We start from the raw sequence: 19,675 nt of genomic DNA, 5'->3' as shown, positions 1-19,675 counted from the left end.
CTTGCTGCTGGCTCCCACACGGCTTGGACTAAAGGGCACAGTGTTTGACAGGAGAGGCTGCAACAGTGTCCCTGCCCGTCCTGGCCCTGCAGGAGCGTGCTGGAGAGCTGGGGGCTACTGGCACTTCTGTCTGCACGCTTTGATAGAATCGCCACTGTCCTGGTTTGTACCAATGGCTCAGGATTCTTCAGTCCAGGTGTTGAACATAAAAAACCGCTAGTGACCAAAATCAAACGTGTACAGTAACTAGGAGTCTCGGTGCAAAACCAATTTTGCCGGATTTGTAATCATTTATATTAATAAAGGAAATGAAAGAGAGCAGAATATTGAAATTATATATAGACCTATTTATCACGGTTGGAATTTGTGTTCACTTTGCTTTGTAATAACACTGTGATTATGTATATTTTCTTTTATTTATCACTTTTTTTTAAATGAAGGATCAATGTGTGTTGATTAAAAAGAAAATCTTGTCTTATTGAATTTGGTGTGCTCATTGTTTGAAAACGGCTGGCAAACCCTGTGCCGAAACCTAAGAGAGAGACTGTGTGCTTGGTGTAACATGTAGCAGAACTGCAGGATGTTGGGGAAAAACAACATTTATTTTTTTTAAAAGAGTTTACAGTCAAAAGAGTTGGAATGAAAAAAATTATCATCAGGAAAGAATAAACAGAAAAATACAAAACGACTAAGAGCAAATAATGACAGTAAAACACTACAATTGAATGTACGAGATTTGAAGCTCATCAAATGCTTTTCATTGTAGATAACGGTTTTTAAAATTAGAATATGTATAAAAATTGGTACCAGTTTGACTATAAATGAAAAAAAAAATCTACACCTTTTCCTTTCCAGGAAAAAACATTTGAGATGTACTTTACCATTCGAGGTCAGTATGCTACAATCTATTTCTGTGTCATTACTACTTGCGATCATCCAAAAAACAGTCTGGTTCTACACAAATTCACCTCGCCCACGGAGCTTTCACCTGCAGTCAGATAGAGATCTTCTGACTTTAGTGTTAGCCACCATCTATCTGTAAAGGACAACGATCTTTTTATATATATATAGCTTTGAGAATCGCCAATTATTTTTCCTTGTATCCACGTGACACGGGAGGAAGAGGAAGTGCAGACGGGCTCCTCCGCCCCGCCCACCCTGCAGCCACGCCCCCTCTGACACGTCACGGGCAGCATGGCCCCTGCAGGAGGTTCAGCGCCGATCGGAGGGGCGGCGCGTCCCTCGCCCGCGGGCGCCCAGGAAGGGGGCGGAGATCGCCGAGCGCCCCCTCGCGTGAGCCTCCACTCCAGCAATCCGGGTCACCGCGGGCCAGTGACGCGACCCAGGCTCGAACCCGTGCTCACAGAACCCAGGCTTTGCGGGGAGGCCCTCACAACAAGCCTAATGTACAGAACCATCTCCTCAGAAAATGTAAAGACACGATGGGCGTCTGTCACTGGAAAACTATCTACTGTTCTTAATTCAATATAAAAAAAGAGTTCCTCAGTTGCTTGGTAGTACTTCCATTAGCAGAGCACTTCTCGCCTGAAGACATCAGAAAGCCAGGTCTTTGCTCAGTATTCACCTTCGGAGCGCTGTGGTCCAGTAGTTCAAACTGGAACGGCGGCTTCATTTCCAAAGATGCCCTGAAACCTTTCCCAGCAGGAGGTTTTAAACGAAACACGCACCGAAGCGAGCCGAAGAACGTGCGAGTTTGTAATGCCAGTAAATCCATGTGTGGAGGTCGAGTCTCGGGGTGCTTGGCTTGGAGTCGGGGGGGCCAGTGGGGCCCCTGGGGGCTGCTCTGCAGAGGAAGAAGGGCGGCGTGGTTCCGGAAGGAGGTGGCGGGGGGCCGGGCTGGCTCTCGCCTGCTCCCTCAGGACTCCTCCCCCACCGCCAGGCCCCGCAGCTGCTCCTCCAGGGCGCTGAGCTCCGGCTCCGGCTCCTCGCGCCCGTTCTCCAGGTTCTCGGAGCTCTCGAAGCAGCCCGAGTCCCGGGGGATGTCCGTTTTCTCCTCGGAATTCTGGGACCGGCTCTCCTCGCTCCCGTCCTCCGGCTCGCTCTCACCTGGGAAGCAGAAACCTGCAGGGTCACCACGCCAGCCGACAGCTCGTCCTCCCTGCGGTCCCTGGGGGTGATTCTCCTGACCCAGCAAACTTACTGCTCTGCTGTGTTTCAGCGGCTCTGCTGTTGTTTTAAAAACGCCATGCTCTCTTTTCATTCCTCTCTGCGCTGCACTTACTGTCAAGAGCTTTTTTCTCAATTGCGGCTGGAATATAGAGGCGGCTGTCAAATTAGCACTCCAAAGCATGTTAACACTGCTGCCTCCTGGACACAGCCCCACCAAAGCAGCTGGCGTTCTCAGGCAGAAGCAGTGTAAGTGCAGGTGTTTCAATCTGTGTTGATGATTGTGGTGGGAAGGAGGATAAAAATATCAAAGTGTTTCTCCAGGGCAGATGAGAGTTTCTGCAGGCAGTATGGCACACTATGAAGTGTGCTTCAAGCCCAGAACAACAGGATGATAGGATCCTCCCTCCACCAAAAAGAGCTTACTAATTAACTCTAATTAAGAACTTCAGCATAACTTAATTGCACTGAATTTAAATGAATACATTGTACACCAGCATTTTAATCTTGGAGTAAACCTGTTCCCTGCTTCTGCCTTTGATGCAATCTTCACCCCAGAGAAAGGGAATGCATTCTCCTTTCATAACAAAGGAAAACATAAACACCAGAATGTTTTGTTTTTCTATCAGCGGGAGGTGCTTATAAAATGCAATGCCAGAGCAGGTTTCTGCAAGGAAGTGCGGTGGAGTTTTGCTTTAGTCATCTATTAAACAACACAGCTGTCTGCTGGGCATGGTTTCTGACCAGCCTGACACCAGTTTGTCACGGTTCCTGCTGTTCCCAGCAGGGGGAGTAATGAGCAACGTACTGTCGTAATCGTTGTGGATCTTGAGGAGTTTGGCGCGGTGCTCGGGGTCGGTGATGTTCAGCTCGTTGAGGTGAGACTCCCGCAGCTCCTTGAAGTCATCCAGGCTCTGGAAACCGTGCATGGACAGGAGAGAGCTGAGCTCCTGCGGGGGGAGGGGAGGAGACAGAGGGACACATCAAGCTGTGAGAAGGAGCAGGGCTAGAGGGGGAAAGACAGCACACATCCGCAGATTAATCAGCTACAGGCTCCTTTCAGTGCTGGGTGTGGGGATACAGCTCGCTGGGAAGGGTAAAGGAAGCAGGAGCAATGGCGATGGAGACACATGAAGGAATGAGAGACTGGATTTAATAACAGCTGTATCCTCCTCAGTCAAGAAAACGTCACTTTCACCCAGAATGCCACATCTACACTTGCATTACTAAACCAATGCCTAAACTAAGCTTTTCATGTGTTTGTTGTGTGTTTCGTCCGGCCGGTCCAGTCACCATCAGGCTGATTCTCTCCAGGACCTCCTCCAGGGTCCTGGGCTTGGCCCGCCGGTTCTGGCTGTGGCACTTCTTCCTCCGGGGCGGGGTGGACTCCTCGGGCAGGATCTCCACATAGATGAACTTGAAGGAGCCGACTTTGTTGTTCAGCTTGCCCGTCCAGGTGCCCATGGGGGGCTTCTCTATGATGTCAATAATGTCTCCTTTCTGCAAGACCAGAACAGCAGGACATGGGTGTAGGAGGGAGAAACTGCAAAGCCAAATTCACATCCCAAAAAACCCAAACATCTATTAATGTGTTTCACTCGATCGCTGCAAGAGATGTTGTTTTCCATCATGTCTGTGCATGTGAATTCAGTGCAGAAGGGAATGCCAGTTTCTGGCCTTGGGCTCGTTGACCCCTCAATCCATCATCATCAGAAAGCCACTTATTCCAGGAAGAGGGCTGTGGGAACTTGAAACCTATCCCAGAAGCACAGGGTGTGACTGTGGAGGCAAGTCCCTTACAGAGCAAACGAACACACAGGAACAACTGGAAGATACCAACTGACCCAGCCAGCCAGTGTTTGGAAGGTGGGAGGAAACTGGGGCATTGGGAGAAAAACACAAGCAAACCAGGGACAACCATGTAAATGCCACACAGAAGGTGCTCCAGTCCAGAACTGAAACCGAGAAGTGTTTAGGCATGAGTTCACATCACACTGAGGTTGTCGGGGCAGCTGGAGCTCTCCTGCCATGTGATCTAAGACACAGATCTGCTATCTAGTACTTTAACACACTGGATATTTGTCCAAGAGAGGCGACGAGGAGTATGTGGGGCATACCTTAAGCTTGAGAGATTCGATATCGTAAGGGCTGGGTGTGAAGTCTGTGTGCACGCGGGCACGACCACAGAACGGGCCCGTGTAGTTATCCTCCAGTCTCATGCTATCTCGATTACTGCAGCCACTGTCCACGCTGTGCCTGTCTCCACCTGAGAAAGAACGTGGTTAATGTCACCCAGATGGCTTCTAACAGTAGAAAAAGTATAAAATTCTAGAGGCCCTCCTCTCCTTAAGCAACCAAGCACAGTGAGTGATGTGGCGCCTGCAACCTAGAGTCAAGCTGGCCGTGGGATATACTGCAGGCTGTGGTCTGAGCCGGAATTAATTCTATGAAGCAACCCTAGCAATCTGCTTAGTCAAGCTACTGCCAGCATTATTTAGCAGAACTGTCACGGGCGGCTCTTGAAAGATGACAATAAATGACTAAATCAGAGGATGTATTTTTTGCGTTTCTTAGGAAATGGATGCTCCTTTTACTGCCTACAATCTACTAGCAAGACTTCACAGGAAATGAATTAATATGCAGCAGCAATGTAGAGTAACGTTAATTTCCTGCTCTGAAAATACTATCTGAAAAGCACGAACACACTCACAGCGTGTGAGTCACTATTATTCTCACTAAGTATACAGAGGAGGCTCTTACATCCAGAGAGCTGGCGACTCAAAGGGCTGGGCACAGCCTCCTCCGAGTCGAAGGAGCACTGAGACGTCCTCTCGGCCATCCGCAAGTCCGGCAGGCCTTCCGACATCGGAGACATGGAGCCTTCTTCTCCACTCTCCACCTGCAGCAGAGACAAGGCCACACTCACAATCGCTCGTCCCAGGAATCAGCCGCAGTTTGGAAGAACTGAGGGCTGTGACACACACGAGGAGTTTTTTTGCAGTGCAGTGCAAACTGTTCAAACTGTGACCTCTGTTACCTCCAGCTCAATACTTGTCTTGATCACAGAGCACTGGAGGAGCAGCAGATCGAGACAGTGAGAAGCAAGTGTGTGTTCATGCACCTTTTGATCCTGTGTGAGCAGGAATACATGTATGGATATGAGAAGGTTTCTCACCCTCATTCACCCAAGTGAACAGAGGCAAGATTGCAGAGTGGAACTGTTCAGACCATAGGTCAAATCCACAATCTTCCTCCTGACCTTAAATGCTGCCTTCAGCTCAACCACAGCGCTAGGCAGTCTCTCAGGAGGAAGTGTTTGCCTATTTCCTCTCACCAGAGGGCGCTGCTCTATCGCCCTGCTTATTAACAGCCTCAAGGCTTTCTGCTTTTTTTTTCTACTACAAGCGAATGCTGTGCTGCCTTGTGCTGTTGTTCACATGTTTTTTTTTTTACATTTTGCTGGTACTGGGATGGTTATATAACTAGCATGTGCAAACGCTTCCAGAATTTTGCAAAGTCATTCTGAATCAATGAGAAGGCAAACAAGAAAAAGCAGGATTAGTTCATTCTTCAAGAGAGCCCTCAGAGAAGCTTTTTTTGTGTGTGCAATAAATAAAGGGCTTCCCCAAAAGTAAAAATAAAGGTGTTTCTGGGATGCTGATCAATCAGGATCTGTTAATGGTGCTGGATTCTAGTCACTTTCTGCAGCTCTGGCTTTCTGGGCCACAGGAGTGTCTCCTCTGGGAAGGCTGCTACTCACCCCTTCCTCCGCCAGCGCTTTCTGGACCATCTTGGAAGTTTTCCGGGTCATGGTACGGGATATCACAGCTCTCCACTTCTTTCCCAGCTTTCCACTGCTCTTCCCACTCTCCTCCGGATGATGGCCATCCGCCTCCAGGATCTGGAAGGAGTCACGGGCACAGCTAGGGTCACTGCCAGTGATGGCCACTGCCCCATCTTTCACACAATCCCTCCCAGACCCCTGGAAAAGTGTACTGGTTGATAAGAAGTCCTGCATCCATCCTATCCCCCAGCCTCTTTGATACGAGGGGACTTATAGCTACAGTAGCTTATTTTTGAGTAATCAAACTCGATGACTAAATGAGTTCCTGTGTTGGAAACGTGGTGAATTATCTGCCTCCTAAATGCGAGAGGTTCCGGTAAAGTTCAGCTCAAATGGTGTTTTATTTCATCTCAGGACGTCAAACGGTTTAATGTTTCAAGCAAAGCCGTCCGTTTCCCTTTGTGTATCTCTGTATGAGTCATTGAGGCTCCTTCCCATGTGGCTTGGTGCTCCGAGTCAGTGCTGACTTGTGATGACAGTCCAGCCTTGAAGGTCACTGCAGCAGCAATAAAAAACTGAAGCTCACATCCTCCTTATGATGAATAGGAGAAATGAGTGGAGGACATTTATAAGGGCCTAGGGGTGGTTAAGTGGTCACACTCTGCTGCATGGTTAAAAACCTAAAATATATTCAGTGTCAATAACAGTGTTATTAAGCCTAACGTGCTGTAGTGTCTGTCACTGCTTCAAGAACACAGGGATCTTTGTTTCTTTCATTTTGGATTATTTATCTTGACCTGTGAACCTTTGTTGATGCCCTGAATATGAACTAGAAAGAGTTCTGTCTGCAACTACTGCCTGATAACTCTGTGTGTCCTGTTTAAAGAACACCCACACTTTAAATGAAATGCTTTTTTTCTTGACGCAGCTTTCAAAAGAGATGATTTCACATGAGAACCACCTCAGTGTGCACTTTTGTCTTTTGGTGTAGCCATGGTGCAGAGCTGCTCTAAATTTGTAAGCTCATGTTCTCTCAGAGACCACTTCCCCTTCTGTGCTCTTCCAGTTGCTCTTCACTGAGCACGTCCTGTCTGTACACAAGTAAAGCTGCAGTCGTGGCTCATCTGATGAACCAGGAACAGACTCACGGCCCATTCAATCTCGCCAGGAAAAGGACGTTTCGATTTGTCCCTTAACCTTTAACCCCCATGTCTTCCAGAGGTGTGAAAAAAACCAGAGCACGAGTCACACTGAAGTGGAAGACACAGACAGGCCCTAGAATCGAACCCAGGACCCTGCAACAGTGCTAAAACCATGGCTCCATTTCACTCTCAATTTCTTTAGGTGTTCCTGAGTTTTAAGATTTGATGATTACTTGAAGATTTCGTTTGGGAGCAGGCACTCATGCCCTTCACCTTTGATTCCCCCTTGAATTATTTATTTAGAGAACAGCAAGACAGTCGAGTCCCTTGGGTCGGTTATTCGCACAACAGTACTTTCTCAGCCCAGACCAGACTGCAGCTTCTGCGCAGACCGCGGATCTGTCCAGATGAACAGAAGGCCTTCTCTTACAAGAATATGATGCCGTCTGCCTTGTTGTTTCAGTCTGATGATGAATCATGCCGTTTCTGCAGGAGAATGGGTCGGGGGCAGAGATTTTCATTGGAACTACACCCCCACTCCATGTTTTTAGCTGGAATTGTATCCTGACCCAGAGCATGCCTACTTCTGCTTTTTTTAATCTGCTCATTGTGGTATTCTTAAAATACTTTTCTGTCTCAAGTGAGCAAACCAAAAAACAAAACAAGCCCGTGTCATTTCAAGCATTTTAAAATAACTTTTGGAAGGCCTTTGTCTAACTGCTCCTGTGGGACTAACTTTACTGATAGTCTTCTTGTTCTGCATTTATTCCTTGACTAACGCTGAAAGCATGAACATCAGCCAAAATGAGCTCTTTTGGACATTTTTTTATTTTTAAGGATTGATATCAGTACTCAAACACAGAACGCCTGTGGCTCTCCTAGTGCCACCCTAGCTGAGGGTGAGTTCTGCCCCCCTGGGTCAGAAACTATGGAATACTCACGCTCTCATCCAGGGGACCTTCCTTGTCCACCACGGGGGAGGAGGGCTTGTGTTTCATGAAGTCCTTGAAGCTGCTGGACCTCTGAAGAGAGAGCTGTGGAGATCGACATGGGGAGGAGAGACGTTAGTTGCTCTATCTAGCAGGTTCTCCTAAAAGACCCACCAAAGGCCATATCCGTACAGATACAATGAGAAATGACAATGCGGAATATGTCACTGGATCAAAGGCTAAAATCACAATGTCTTCACTACCAAAATGAAGTAGACAACATGGGCCTTGATCATGAAGGGTTTTGCTAATTGGAAGAGTAGGGATGCAAGAGCAGAGTTCAATTCAGGTTTGAAATAAGATTATAAGAAGGCCTGTGAGAGGTAATAACACATTTATTGTTACTTCTGATCTGTTTTTATTTGATCTTGCACTCAAGGGCAAATTATCACCTGCCCAAATATGTGTGCCCTCCAGCCCATTCATTTATTTGCCAAGAGCAAAGGGATCCATGGCAACTTGTTTTAAAGGGCACTACGCCATGTTAAAACCGATTCATTGATTGATTAATAATCGAATAATTAATCGAATGATTGACAGAAAGTTTGCATTGCTTCAACAGGGAACTGACACACTGTATGAGAATAAAGTGAAAATGAAAATTGCTCAGAGCAGCACCTCCCACCCTCAGAGGTGGAACTGGAAGACAGCCAAACTCTGAAACTCTGGTGGTGTAATGAGGTTTTGCGCAGCCTATCAACTCAGGTGTCTGCCAACAAACACGCTGGCCTCTTGAGCTAGGGATTTTGTACTGAACATTGGACAGAAACACCGGTCAGTGATTCAGACCCACATGATGCCCGTGCTTAAGTTGATCAACAGACAATTCGCTCATAAGTGTAGATTTTCCTGCAGGATCTAGGTAAGGTCCTGGTCTGTCTTTTGGATTGTGTGTTCCACACTGGGACTTGTGGGCTCTGTTGACAAAGGGAAATCTGCCTTCGTGCTGAGCTCTCTGCACAAGGCTCACTGCTCAGAAATGGCCTTGGTCTGACAGGATGTGTGTCAGCACCTCGAAACCGCTGAAGGCAGAGAAAGACAAGTGTGACACTAAAACTGGAGCAGCTGGATACATTTAGCAGAGCAGAAGCAAGTGCAGAGGCAGACGTTTCCGGGGTGCAGAACTGCTCTAATTGCACAAACCACTAACCAGCAATGTTCAGAGACCCAGCAGTGATGCAAACAACAGTGAGGACACCATGAGTCTGACTGAAAGCCAACAGAAGTGTGGTAGAGAAAATCCAGAGAAACCAAACGCCCAACGTCATACTCTAAAAACAAATATGGCATGATTCTTACTTACAGCTTCCCTTCTTTATTTGCTAATAATAATAATAATAATAATAATAATAATAATTATTATTATTATTATTTTATTAATAAAGCACCTTTCCAGACCCAAGGATGCCATACATAGTGATAAAGAAAAAAATAAAAAAGTACAATAAAAGTAAAATAAAAAAATAAACCAAATAACATACAGGGTATCACGCTGGGCAATGAGACATAAGCCCTGGTAAAAGGAGGAGTTTTGAGTTCAGATCTGAAGAGAGTCAAGGAATTTGTCAGGGGAGGGACATTCCACAACAAAGAAGGAGAGTCGAAGGAAAAGAGAACAGGCACGATCACACGAGGTCTGAGACTTAGTCCCGAGTACAGTGAGCAACTGAAGGGAGGGTGTGTGAGAAGGGAAGAGTTCAGGGATGCGTGATGGAGTCAGTAACTAGAGCTTGTATTGAATACGTGACTTTATAGGCATCCAAGGTGGAGACAACGCAGGAGTGTTGGAGTGATATGCTGCCAAGGTCTGGTGTGAGTTAGAAATCAAGCTGCAAGTTTTGGACATATTGAAACGCACTAAGAAGAGTGTCTAATGTATGAGTCAAGATAATTATTTAATTGCCAGATCTGAACAACAGTAGGGACTTGTCCTATCTGTAAGAATATATCCTGTAGTTCTTGTAAGTATAAGAAACCTTAAGTGAATCTGACATTTAAACGATCTGTACCTGTATCTGGGGTAAATACAGTAGGTTTAGTTTCCAAAGAGATTGTCTCTGCTGGTCACATGTGGAGCTAATTGTGTTACATGTGACAGTAATGAATATTCTTCAAAGCATTTGCAAGCAGCTATCACAAAGCCCTGCTATCAACACAGATGGCCAATATCCAGCGACAGCGAGGAAGGTGGTTGTGATCAGAGTCCTGAACGTTCCTATTCTAGATCAGAAATCAGGGAAAGCTACACCTTTGGGAAATGTATTGATTGAGGGGTAATCAAATTGGAAAGATGTGCAGATTGACCTTGAAAAGCCATACTGGTTCTCTAAGGCTAATTCACTAACCAACCTATCTGGCCACTACTGACTATGCAAAAATTAGGAATGGAGAACAAAGTGTATTTAAATTAAGCCTAATAAAACTTGCTTTAAATTAAGCCATTAAAACCATGGATGTGTTTTGTGTACATTAGATTCGCAGTATTAATGCTTGTTAATATTGAAGATAAAAATGTCAAAAATGATTGATTAAAAATGATGCTATGGCACAGAGAGTTTTACATGACTTGACAGAATTACATCCTCAGCTCTGAACTGGAAAGCCTAACACTTGAGGAAGAAAACAGTCAACAATCAATTAAAAAAAATATTTAAAAAGCAGGAATTCCAAACGCATGTGTTATTATCTACAGCTTAAGGGCTCTTCATAGTACTGTGAGCTACTGTACTGGACTTTAGATCCAAAACAAGACAGCTAATGTTAAATTCCACGACAACTGCACGAACCGATGCTCTGTACTGCGCTCAGGCTGCTTTTTGAGAAATGCATCTTTTTTGACTCACCCTGAAGCTGCGCTGCCCTTATCTGCACTCGACTCTGCTTTCTGCCTAACCGCAGGATGTAGGTGTGGCCACACGGCTACCCTCAGCCAATCGCTGCAGGAGGTTGGAGAGGAAGTACCTTGCAATAGTCTGGGCCTTTTCCCTGCTAGCATGCTTCTTTTCACTGTATGCAAATCAGACCATCTCCTCTCAAGACGCACAAAGGCTCTTGTTAAAAAACCGCAACGGCATAAGAACAGGTATTAGAACAGAAAAATGCAACCTCTGCATTACAAATTCACATCTCCTCCTTCTAAATAATTGCATTTCTTATCATTCCAAAATTATTCTGATGAACTGTGTGCTAAAATAACAGCATGAACTACAGGTTATTAATTACAGCAATTATCACACATTAGACAGTCAGCAAGCGAGATCTTAATTATGGCTGTAATCCACGTCTTATTCCTTATGCTTCCTTTTGAGGTGTCATGAATAATTGTTAAACAGATACTCATATATCTGATAAACGTACTTTCCATATCATGTGAATAAATCTTTAATTGATATGCAGAATTTAATGAAGTCCAGTGGGATTTGCAATTAATCAGCTACAATATATTTTTCTTATTTTTCTTGTTCGCATTGTGTGGAGAACACTGTCTATTGTAAAACTGAATATTTTTATCAGGCTAATATTTAGGAATCTCAAAATAAGGTGATACAATTAGACATTGTATTTCCAGGCGTCATGAAGGATGGCTTAATTTAGAGCAATGCAGCATTGCTATACAATCCACTACCTTCATGTGTGGTGGCTGTGACTACTCATAATTTGAACACTTAATTTGCAGAAACTGCAAAACAAAAGATGACTCCTCCTGATAGCATGACACGATTAATTTGAGGATGCCCTGCAGTCATCAGGAGAGCAGGGTCTGATGGTTTAAAAAAGGCCACTGGTGCAGTTCTGAAATCTCTCATTCTGGTCTGAGCTAGAAAAGGCGACAGAGCAGCGTTGCTTGAAACGCACGTCGATAATGACAGAGTGGGAGGAAGCTTTGCCTCTTCACAGCGACTTTTGGGGTTAAACACAAGTGTAACTATTGACTCACTGCGTAGGCTTGTCTGTCCTAGTTGGAAAAAACGTCTCCGTGAAGATATAGGTCTGGCTGATTGTGCGATAGTGGGTTTATCGAGCTATTTCAGATTGCAGGTCTGCCAGCAGCCCTCTGCTAGTCAGCTTTATCCAGATGTGGCATGTGGCCAGAGCACTGCAGAATGGACAACGCTGTGAGGCGAAGGCTCCCACCTTTTCACAGATCAGAGAGGCTCTTTCTGACGTTTTGCGTGGTTTTTATTTCGGCAGCTTTTGCAAGAAGGAATCAACTCACGAAAGAATGCCCAGCAACTGTAGGAGAATTTTCCTCAAATTTAGCTGAACTTTCAGTAACCCTGAAGTCTCCTTCACTGCCCAAAAGCTTAGGGAAAAGATACCAATTGATATTGGAAACACTTTAGTGCTCCTACACCTGGTTGAGCGATAGTCCCAGTGCCACACAGACATTCACCCTCTGAGAGGAGCATCAGCCTCACAGACAGTATCAGATACATTAAGGCAGAGGCCGGCATGCAGGATGTGAAGCAACAGCACAGGAGTTTAAATAACCTGAACATGTTATGACCCTACACCTCAGGCACTTTGCAGTGACAACAGCCAGCAGATCAAGCTCCCTGCCACCCGTGAATCACTGAGAGGTTGATACCACGAATGTTTCTCTCATCTCTGGTGAATTCTAGTCTCTACAACTGCTGGCTTCCTGAGAGCTCTCAGGTCACCGGGCTGGCCTCGCTCCCCAACGCAGGACAAACCCACGACCCCGAGACCCCGCCACCTGCCCACTCACCTTCTTCTTCTGCACCTGCTCCTTGTCCGAAGCGTTGGAGGGCTTCCTTCGCAGCATGTTGAACTGTGGGGTGAACGTACACCGTGTCTCTCGCACAAGCGTGTCTCTTCCTCCCCGGTATCCTGTTGAAATGATTTTTTTTCGAAAGAGAGCAGCCGCCTACTGCGGAGAGGAGCGCTCGGAGGAAGTCACGTGACCTTGCAGGAACTGTGCAGTCAAGCGCTCTGGGTGTCTGATAGAACAGGAAGCTGGGGTGTCATTGTTTACAAGCTGAGGCCCAACAACCTCCCCGAGATGTCACAGGTGACCCAAGCACTGGTCAGCAAGAGGACTTGCCTTTTTATCTTTATCCTTTAACAACCATCTCAGGAACATTTCATTGCAACCAGTGACACTGCCTGCTAGCCTTATCAGACCTTGGGTTTTGATGGACTCTCTTGATTCCTAAAGCTTCCTGTGATTGGAGCACACGCCTACTCTACTACGCTTAAAATGGTGAACAAATTTCCTCTGCACTCATGGGTTAGCATTGATATGGGCTGAAGAGAAATCTTCACTTGTAAGGAACCTGGATGATAAGGTTATTGAACTGTTTTAGAAGCCTCAGGATTTGTAACAAGCCCTCTACAAGGCTTGACTGGACAAGTGTCTCCCAGTCTTAGGATCCCTCTGTGTCTTTTGTTTTTGTTCCAGCGGAGCTCTCAATCAATTAGGCCACCAAATCCTTAATTAAACCAATTGATTGTTTTTTAGCTGTTTTCTGCTCTCAGGGCTTAGTCTCACAAACAATCTAACTAGTAATCTAGTGAGTGGAACTCAGTTTCAGTTTGATCTAAAACAGTTGCTTCCCAACAGTTTTCTAGCCAAATGCTTCATCAATGACACTGTTAAACAATAGCCCACTGGATAAATTCAACTAAGTCATTGAACCACTAAACCTGAGTGAAAGGACAGAAGAAACCTATGTTCTAGCACAAGTTTCATGTGAATTTCTACCCTTGTTCAACTATTCAAGGGCTAAATAGTATTAATACTACAATCAAACATGCACAGGAGTGTCAATATGTACAGTTGCAAGACTTCTCATTGTCTGAAACTAGTTATTCCTCCACCTTTGTATAGCTAAAGCACAGTCACAACATAATGCGAAATGCAGAAGCTGTCCTCATGCTCTGGTAAAAGATACTTTTGCTATATCGTGCCACGAAAGAGCGACAAACAGGAGGTGTTGCTCAATTGATCTGTTTCTTTATTCAGTTGCAAAACAGGCTGTGACCCAAACAGACAGTGGAAGAGTTTCAGAACAGAGTGATTCATCATGTCCTGCCAGGAGGAGGAACAAAATCTTGTACTTGTGCGTGTAGGAGGAGAAAAACAATTAGGGTTTTAAATTAGGCTTAGAAAAACACATTGAGTCTTGTGATCCAGCACTCGGCAAGATTCCTATCCAGACGGGAGTTGACTGGCACTGCTTCTGCATCACCTTCTCGGCAGGAAAGAGGAGAAAGCAGTGTGGGTCTGGTGCATGTGGACAGAGCCGTCTGCGGGGGTCTGGTGCTGCTTCTGCCTTGGGCTTCAGAAGGGATGAACAGCTACCTGTCCTGATATTCCTAAGTGAAACTAAATATTGGTAGTGAGCTGTTTTTACACCCTGCACAGAAAGAAAACTGTTTAATTAGCTTACGTGAGAAGGCACAACTGGTGGATACAGGTCTGTAGAAAGCAGAAATGCAAAGGGCTGTGGTCCCAGTACCATGCAGGTTTAATTTCAGCTGATTAAATTCACCAGAACAAGCAGAAGTGCAATGGGTGGCTGGTAAAATTTCAGCAGTTCCAAGCAGCTCATCAGAAGGGTATTTCTTGTTAAGGCTGTTTCCTCTGCATTCTTTCTTACACTGCTTGCGATGTGGTTTCTGCAACTCAGGAAACACAAACGAAGATGGATGTGTGAATTCAACGAAATCCTGCCCTTGTTAAACCACTTTTCAACACTGTTTTCGCTCACAGCTGTGTGCCTGGTCAATGCTCAGGGTAATATATTAAGTGGGCTGCCCTGCTGCAGGAATTTGGAAGAGAAAGCAGCTGACCAGGGCTGTTCTCACCTCTAACAGTCTGCAATAACTGTGAACAGGTAAAGACACAGAGTCGTACACTTTACACAGACACCCACGTATATTTTTAGAGTGTGGCCTTGCGTGTTGAAAGTGAAAATCGTTTAGACTGGACAGATTTAGTAGCGTGTAACTGATGCTAAGCAGGTGCAAAAGTCAGAAATTGAAAGTTGGCAATTTCAGTCCAGAGAAGTGCTGCATCTCCCTCTGTCAAGCACAGCTCCTGACTCTACTAAACTAAATCAGGCTGGGAATTGACAGGGTACATGTGCCTCTTGATAAGACAACCAGGAGAGGAAGGAAGGAGAGGAGTTGCCTCTGACAGTGGGATAGGGAACATCAGAATGCTGGAGAGTTGGAAAGGTGGCTTTTGAAGGACATTTTGAAGAGCGTTTGCTGACTGCCCAGGAGATGTAATGGACTTGGGGATAATGGTCCCAGAATCATGTCTGCGTTATTGAAAACCCTCCTGAGTACAAGACTTATGGTGTATGTAAATGACCTGCAATAACTCCCAGGCTCAAGGTACAATAGTTCTTTGCAAGCTCAGAAGGTTTTATATCAAATGATCAAAACATTAGAAATCCTCAGTCAGGCTTCCATTAACTTCCCTGGTGAGGACAATACCCCACATACAGCATTAGCCTTGCTGAACACCAGCAGAGAGCAGCTAAATGAGCTGAAATAACCCAATGCCCTCCACCTGCTTGTCACCTTTCTCATGTTCTAATATTTTGGCCGGTGAGTGTAGAATGAATTCACAGAGGAGGCCACGCTAGCCGCAAAAAGAAAAAAACACAAGTGAAATAAGAAAAACATTCTTCAAAACTGAAACTCCTTGTCTATTTCAGACAATGAGAGACAGTTACTGAGACATTTCTGGCATGATGTGTGTGTGAGAAGTCTCAATGATTAAACCACCAGCTGCTGTATTTCTGACTGCTGACCACATGCAGGATTGCATGCCTTAATTTTGCCTTGCTGTGATGGAAGGGATACACAGCAATCTGCACTAAATACCCTAAAAGGTTCTGTTCCAAACTGAGCAACATGAGCCTTGATTCATCCCGAGAACAGGGTTAAAAGAAAAACACAGAAGCATGAGCAAATCCAGCAAATCTCAGCAAAGCTATGACAAAGTTACAGTCCTGAACAGAAACATGAATAAACATATTATCAGATAAAAAAAGGCTGCAATCTGAAAATCACTGAAAAGTGGTATGTAATCACTTAGAGAGCTGGGGAGGACTCATGTCAGGCAGTGTGCGCACAGTGCAGTGAAAACCGCCAGTCACCAGTTTCCATGAATGGTGCTATTGCACTAATACTGTGAAAGACTAATAAGTAAATTTTGTCCACTTAACATCTGCCTCACCTGCTTCTCACAACAATGTTTTATACAGTTCTTCAAGACTGACAAGATCAGATGCCATTAACACTACTGCTTTGCTTCACCATACTGTAAGTAGAGGTTTCCATTCTATTCCATGGCTAACTTCACTCAGGTTACGCCCTGTAGCACCAAGCACCTGGGGTCTTGCTTGTCTTAGACCCCATCCTGCTTTGTTCCTGGTTTTTATATCCTGTCCTATGAAATTATTCACTGTGAATGTGTCACCGTACGTTTAAGAGAAAAGCACGACAGTTTCAATCTGAAATCAGGTAGCTTTGCTCTTCTAAATTTTCCCCATAGAATCTCCCTTCAAGGTAGTGCCTTTCCTGTAATAGCCTGTGAGAAATGGAGGGAGTGTGAGTGCTCTCGGGGTGTTACAGAAACTGCACTGGCTCTGGTTAGCGTGCACTGGAGTATGCCACACTGCTTTGGTGAGCCACTGAGTACCTTCCACAACGAACCGCATGCTGTTTCCTACAGCTAGCAGGCCTTTGCCAGTGTTCACGACAAATCGAAATTAATGTGGGCTGTTTAGTAGTGTTATTGTGCAGATGTGACCTCCGTTATGCTGCAGCCTTGACTGCTTTTAGCAAACAGTGCCAATCCTTCTAACAGGGGTTCTGGGCTTTTCTAATTTTCTTAAATACGGTATTTCTCTTGATCACCCCAAACCCATCAGGTTTCAGAACAGTTTGCATGCTCGATGGGCCCTATTCTGTGCAGCTCTTTCCAGTAGTATATATGAATATGTACAAACAGAAAGTTACTCATTTCTTTAGAAAGTGGCTTGTGTATAGTAGTAAAAACATCTTCTTTAATTCTCATGTGGAAGGCTATTTAGAAACTTTCCACCATCTGCTGATCTGTTCCGCAGCCCTGTGCAGCACGACGCGGGTTTCTGTGGAAGTGCACATGTCACAGACACGCTGTGACGCTGTGAGACACGGGCCACTCGACCAGCCTGCCAAATCACCGTGCTGTTCCTCCGCTTGTCCCCCCCCAGGGCCCCCGACACAAACCAACATGAGGGGATTGTAAAGGGAGACTCGAATCCGAGCTCGGTGTTCACCTGCCACTCCATTCTGCTACACTCACCTCGATGGGGGCTGCAGCATGTGTTCATGTCAGCGCAGAAGCCCCAGTGGGACCGCCAGCCCCCGCCACAACCAGGGCCCCTCTCCGCTCACTGGCTGTGCTTCAGTTCCGCTCGGTGGCACAGTTCGGTCTCCAGCTGACACGCTACACATAAACACGCACTAGAGCTGGAGGCACAGCTTGCTCTGACTGGGGCTGGAAAGGCCTGCACATTGACTTCCCGCCAAAGGACGGCATGTGTCCAGCGCAAGCCACTCGTCCATGTTGTTGAAGCCGGTAACCGGGCTCTTTCACGAAACAGCTGAATGGCATCCTTTGATCAATTAGCCACTAAATACCTCAAGAGCTACATGAGCCGCCCGGGCTCCTCTTTTTACTAACCTTTCTTAAGTTCTTTTATGAAATAAAACACTGGAAATCATGGGATAGATGTGTACAGGGAGACGTACGAGCTAATCCCACACTGAGAGTATTTCAGCTTTGGAGCCTCTTCAGGTGTGGGTGTGTGGAGGGGGAGAGCAGGGAAGTGAGGCCCCCACGCACTGGGTATAGATCCGGTGATCTGCTACAGCACTGCTGTGAACAGGGATGGCACTGGCAGATAGGGTCTGCCCTGACTCAGTGTTAATGCCAGCATGTTGCCTGTCCTGCTCCTTTAACTGTGACACTGTACTGTTGCCCGTCCAGTTACACGAGTGCTGCCATCTCTGCTGCACTGCCCACTCTGAGCACCCTGACGCTTCTTTGTTCAAGCTTGTCCACATATTCTTGATGACCAAATGTTTTTGGAAAAAAGAAAGCGTTTTGGCGAAGAGTGTTGATGTGAGGCGGTATGGTGGTGGAGTTGTTAGCTTTGTTGCCTCACAGCACTATGGACCTGGGCTGCTGTCTGCATGGAGTTTGCATGTTCTCCCTGTGTTCATGTGGGTTTCCTCCTGGTGCGCCGGTGTTCTCCTACAGTCCAATGATATCCTGGTGGGTTAACTGGCTTCTGGGCAAGCTGGCCCTGGTGTGAGTGTGTGCGGGCCTGTGTGTGTGTCCTGCAATGGACTGGTGTCCCATCCAGGGTGTACCCCATCATGCACCTGTTGCCTGCCTGGATAGGCTCCAGCTCCCCGTGACCCTGCATTGGATAAAGTGGTTAGAAAATAATAATAATAATAATAATAATAATAATAATAATAATAATAATAATAATTGCTGACACTTATATAGCGCTTTTCTGGACACTCCGCTCAAAGCGCTTTACAGGTCATGGGGATCCCCTCCACCACCCCCAGTGTGCAGCCCCACCTGGATGATGTGACGACAGCCATAGTGCGCCAGAACACTCACCACACATCAGCTATCAGTGGGGAGGAGAGCAGAGTAATGAAGCCAATTCATAGATGGGGATTATTAGGAGGCCATGATTGGTAAGGGCCAATGGGAAATTTGGCCAGGATGCCGGGGTCCAAAATGGATGGATCAAAGGACTGTTGATATAGGAAACTAAACTAAACTTCCACTGTAAGGAGGTCATAGTTCCTTTAAAGGTCTGGATGTGTTTTCTGTTTCGCATGTTGTCAATAAGACACCAGCTACACAGTCTTCTGGAAAGTAAGCTTATCATTAATGTGCCCAAGCTGCTTGTTTTCAGTATTAAATTATTTTCAGGCTGTTATGAGATAAGAATCAGGCAAAACAAAGAACCGACGTCTCCAATAAAACCACACTCACACACCTTGCCGCCGTGACGATAGGGTTGCCTAGCAACAGCGCCCGCGGTGAGGGAGGGCTGCTCACATGTGGCACAAGCACTGGGATGACATCGTGCAGAATCTGAAAACTTCACTTTTACAGCAGAGAAAACGAGCAGAGTGTGACGAGTGGCATATCTTCTGTTGCCCGTGAGCACGTGTGGGGATTTCTCTCAGCCATTTAATTTCTCTCCCAGCAGATTTCGGTCCTTGGCACAAGATTGGTCTGTTCTGGCAGCTGGCTGCAGAAGCCTGAGCTGCCAGCTAACTTAAAATCTTTCCGCCCAACTGTTATTGTCTGAAATATAGACTTTGGTCACAGAAGACTTACTACATTTTAATGCCAATCAATCGCTTGTCTTCAATAAAACCATAAAGATGAATGTATTAGATATTGTAGTCCTTGAATGATACATTTTAATAATAGCCACTGACTATTGAGTGTCAGCATTTTTCTGACCCTCAGTGCTGATTGCAGGGCAGGAGAATCGTTCATTCAGATCGTTTCTCTTGGAACAGTCACTACAGATCCCCAGAAGGCTAGTCAGACGATTTGCACACAGCTC

At 45.8% G+C, this 19,675-nt stretch overlaps 1 protein-coding gene across 1 annotated transcript; it reads right to left on the bottom strand.

The window, feature by feature from the left end:
- Positions 1–583: 583 nt before the first annotated feature.
- On the bottom strand, positions 584–12,906 carry sash3 (SAM and SH3 domain containing 3). The gene is made up of 8 exons (XM_015351785.2): positions 12,772–12,906; positions 7,995–8,087; positions 5,888–6,028; positions 4,888–5,026; positions 4,245–4,393; positions 3,421–3,627; positions 2,936–3,077; positions 584–2,067 (listed from the first exon to the last, which is right to left on the bottom strand). Exons 1-8 carry the CDS (start codon positions 12,826–12,828, stop codon positions 1,877–1,879), a joined length of 1,119 nt encoding a protein of 372 aa, XP_015207271.1. The 5' UTR covers positions 12,829–12,906; the 3' UTR covers positions 584–1,876.
- Positions 12,907–19,675: the final 6,769 nt, after the last annotated feature.

Source organism: Lepisosteus oculatus, chromosome 8 (assembly GCF_040954835.1).
Source record: "Lepisosteus oculatus isolate fLepOcu1 chromosome 8, fLepOcu1.hap2, whole genome shotgun sequence".
In the NCBI taxonomy this organism is placed as follows: domain Eukaryota; kingdom Metazoa; phylum Chordata; class Actinopteri; order Semionotiformes; family Lepisosteidae; genus Lepisosteus; species Lepisosteus oculatus.
This window is presented reverse-complemented; position numbering and strand designations above follow the sequence as displayed.

Excerpts from the sequence above, each read along its gene's own strand:
- sash3 (XM_015351785.2), bottom strand. The coding sequence starts at position 12,828 with ATGCTGCGAAGGAAGCCCTCCAACGCTTCGGACAAGGAGCAGGTGCAG. Across the intron at positions 6,029-7,994 it reads AAGGTCCCCTGGATGAGAGC|ATCCTGGAGGCGGATGGCCA; the intron begins GTGAGTATTCCA and ends GACTCCTTCCAG. Across the intron at positions 3,628-4,244 it reads TCGAATCTCTCAAGCTTAAG|AAAGGAGACATTATTGACAT; the intron begins GTATGCCCCACA and ends CTGGTCTTGCAG.